The sequence below is a fragment of the Jaculus jaculus genome, chromosome 16 (genome assembly GCF_020740685.1).
Source record: "Jaculus jaculus isolate mJacJac1 chromosome 16, mJacJac1.mat.Y.cur, whole genome shotgun sequence".
Lineage (NCBI taxonomy): Eukaryota > Metazoa > Chordata > Mammalia > Rodentia > Dipodidae > Jaculus > Jaculus jaculus.
Window position 1 is genome coordinate 76,169,660 of NC_059117.1, and position 3,991 is coordinate 76,173,650.

Here is a 3,991-nt window from a genome sequence, read left to right on the forward strand (position 1 = left end):
TCCCAAGTACCCACATGAAGCCAGAAGTTCAAGTTCATCTGGAGTTCGTTTGTAGTGGCTGGAGGTCCTGGAGCACATGCTTTTAGTCCCAGCACTCGGGAGGCTGAGGTCAGCCTAGGCTACAGCAAGACCCTACCTCGAAAAACAGAAAACAAAAATGCCACGTCCTCTAAAATCGAGGGGAACATTCACTATGATTAAATAAGGACTTAAAATGTAAATATTCTGTTAATAAAATTAAATATTTAAAAAATAAAAATAAAAAAAATAAAATCGAGGGGATTGGCTGTTTCTGTGCTTTCAGAAGCCTCAGGTTTACAGAGAAGAAAGACAAATGCTCCTGCAAACTTGTGGTAGGAAGGCAATCAGAGCCACTAGAGAGACAGTAGAATTTCATCCCAACATTTCACTGATCAGGAGGAAGCAGGAAGCCTTACAAGGCTTCAGAAATAATTGCCAACAACATGGGGAAACCATTTTTTTCTGCCTTGTATAAAGCTAAAAAAGAAGATTAATGAGAGTGTGAGGAACTGAGACAGTCGCCATTACAAGATGGCGCTTACTTCCTGCCAAGGGGCAGGACAATCAACTCCTTACTTGGTCATGTCTTAGCGGCAGTCGTGCTTGATGCTGCGCATGTGCGTGATGTAATGCACCCTGGGCCTATCCCGTGGCCCTGGATGGTGGGTGAACAGGTGGCAGCCAATCCGTAGGTGCCTCGTAGTGCTACACCCTATAAAAGCAGCTACACTCCCGCGCCCCGGCCCCTCGCCATCAGCTTTCCTGTTAACCAAGAGGCTCTCCAACAAAGTGTGATCAAGAAGGATCTTCATTTGCTGGTCGTAGTTCTTCTCCTGCTGGTCAGGGGGTTCGCCGCATGAGAGAAAATGTGACTTGGAGAGAAAGGACCAATTTGTACACTTGGGCTAGAAGGAACTACACTGCTTTGAAATTTTTTGTGACAAAATACATAATACAAAGTGTGGTGTTTAAGTCTTTCTGCCATGAGTGGGGGTGCATGTGTGTATGCATACATGTTGTTATGCGGGGGAGGGGTGTATATACATGTGTACATTTGTGTGCAGAGCCCAGAGGTCAACATCCAGAGTCTTCCTCAACCAGATACGGTAGCACCTGCCTTGAATTCCAGCACTCAGAAGGCTGAGATAGAAGGATCAAGATGGGTTCAAGGCCAGTGTGGTGGATGATTCAGGTGTCCCCCATAAACTTTGGTGTTCTGAATGCTAGGTTCTCAGCTGATGGAGATTTGGGAATTAATGTCTGCTGGAGGGAGTGTATTGTTGGGGGTGGGATTATGGGTGTTAAAGCCAGTTTCCCCATGCCAGTGTTTGGCACACTCTCTTGTTCCTGTTGTCCACCTTATGTGGGCCAGGGGGTGATGTCCATACTCTGCTCAGGCCATCATTTTCCCCTGTCTTCATGGAGCTTCCCCTTTGAGCCTGTAAGCCAAAATAACTTTCTTTTCTCTCACAAGCTGCTCTTGGTTGGGTGATTTCTACCAGCAATGTGATCTGGACTGCAACATCCAGCCTCGGCTACAGAGTGAGTTCCAGGTCAGCCTGGACTAGAGTGATATCAAAAAAAAAAAAAAAGGCTCGCGGGCTCCCGGGCCGAGTCGGGAACCCGCGCCGCAGTAGCGGGCCGCGCGGCCGGATGAGGGGCGCGATGGAGCCGGAGCCCGAGCCCGAGCTGCTGCTGCAGGAGGCCCGCGAGAACGTGGAGGCGGCGCAGAGTTACCAGCGGGAGCTGGGCCAGCGGCTGCAGGGGTTGCGGGAGGCGCAGAGATCAAAGAGAGTGCATCACTCACAAGAGATGTCCTCAGACAGCATTTTAGTGATTTAAAAGGAACCCTTGGGAAGCTCCTGGATGAGCGATTGGTGACTCTTCTGCAAGAGGTAGACACGATTGAACAAGAGACCGTTAAGCCGCTAGATGACTGCCAGAAGCTCATAGAGCATGGAGTCCACACTGCAGAGGACCTGGTCAGAGAAGGTGAGATCACAATTCTTGGTGGTATGGAAGAGCAGAATGAGAAACTATGGAATTTTACCAAAAAGGCCTCACACATTCAGTTGGACAGCTTACCGGAAGTGCCTTTACTGGTTGATGTGCCCTGCTTGTCTGCTCAGTTAGATGACTCCATTCTTAACATAGTGAAAGACCACATCTTTAAACACGGAACAGTAGCGTCACGTCCCCCAGTACAAATTGAAGAATTAATAGAGAAACCTGGAGGCATCATAGTACGATGGTGTAAGGTGGATGATGACTTTACAGCCCAAGATTATAGGCTCCAGTTCCGTAAATGTACTTCCAATCACTTTGAAGATGTATATGTAGGTTCTGAAACTGAATTTATAGTATTGCACATAGACCCCAATGTTGATTATCAGTTCAGAGTCTGCGCCCGAGGAGATGGCCGACAGGAGTGGAGTCCTTGGAGTGTTCCCCAGACAGGTCACTCCACACTGGTACCTCATGAATGGACACCTGGCTTTGAGGGGTACAGTCTGAGCAGTCGAAGAAACATAGCACTCCGGAATGATTCTGAATCCTCGGGTGTTCTCTACTCCAGTGCTCCCACCTATTTCTGTGGACAGACTTTAACGTTCAGAGTTGAAACTGTGGGGCAACCAGACAGAAGAGACAGTATAGGAGTGTGTGCAGAAAAACAGAGTGGATATGACTCACTGCAGCGGGATCGAGCTGTGTGCATTAGTACAAATGGTGCAGTTTTTGTCAATGGAAAAGAAATGACTAATCAGTTGCCTGCAGTTACCTCTGGATCCACTGTCACATTTGACATCGAAGCTGTGACTCTAGGAACCACTAATAATAATGAAGGTGGAAACTTCAAGCTCCGAGTAACTATTAGCTCGAGTAACAGAGAAGTGGTTTTTGACTGGCTGCTTGATCAGTCGTGTGGGTCTCTCTACTTTGGATGCTCATTTTCCTACCCTGGATGGAAGGTGTTAGTGTTCTAGAGTTCTGAGTGCTTGGCTTTAGTTTGAGGGTTTACTGTTACTGCCTTCAACCTAGCTTAATTGTAGCTGATTTTACAAAAAAAAAAAAAAAAAAGATGAATTCATCTCGCCAGTTACTGGAAATGGAAAATATTTTCTCGGTTCATATTGCAATACATTAGCAATAAGACGCTGTACGGTGAAGACCAGGCTATAGTTCTGTCAATTTTTTTTTTTATCCATAAAGATCTTTAGTTTGAAAAATCAAATTATCTTTAAATATCTGGGAAGATATAAAAATTCCATGTCTTTCCACTGTTCTTAAAATTGGTTGTTAGAACAGAAACCTTAATGTCACATTATTTTATTAAATGTCCATCGAGATTCAATGACATATAAAATTTTAGAATACAATGAAAACAGATCAGATCGAAGCCAGAGTTCCGTAATACATATTCACTCATGTGTCCTCTACATGAACTCCTTGATTGTGTGCTCCATGTTCAGGTGTGTGTAAGCACTGTTGACTTTAATCCCATGTTTCATAATCTTTAGGTCTGAAAAGCTTCATAAATTTTCCATTTTTCTTATAGCACCTGAGAAAGTGTCTAGAAAGTCCAGTATTTTTGTTTTTCCTTGTTTGACTCAAGATAGGGCTGGAGTTGTACTGCTGGTAGTGACAGCACATGTGGAGAAGTTCACAGCAGTGTTAGCCATTTCACACATGTGTGGTATGCACCTGTGCGTGTCCAGCCTCAGTGGTGCGTGTGCTACTGTTCATAGCTATGAATTACAGTCCAGTGTAATGCCAGTGTGAGAAATGGTCTTGTAGTGGACCAAAGAAAGAGAGGGTAAATACTTGACCTATTTTTTTAAAAAAAACTTAAAATTTGTGTAAAATATTTATTTGAAGAACTTGATATGTAAAAAATGCTAAACTTAACTTGCTATATCAACGTACAGATAACTTTTAATGTGAATTTTATTTTGACTTTCTCCAGTAGTAG

At 44.4% G+C, this 3,991-nt stretch overlaps 1 protein-coding gene across 1 annotated transcript; it reads left to right on the forward strand.

Annotated features, from left to right (window-relative positions):
* Positions 1-1,674: 1,674 nt before the first annotated feature.
* LOC101603805 (cytokine receptor-like factor 3) lies at positions 1,675-3,123 on the forward strand. The gene is given in 2 exon segments (XM_012949609.2): positions 1,675-1,798; positions 1,801-3,123. Coding segments are annotated over 2 exon segments (1,329 nt in total). The 3' UTR covers positions 3,006-3,123.
* Positions 3,124-3,991: the final 868 nt, after the last annotated feature.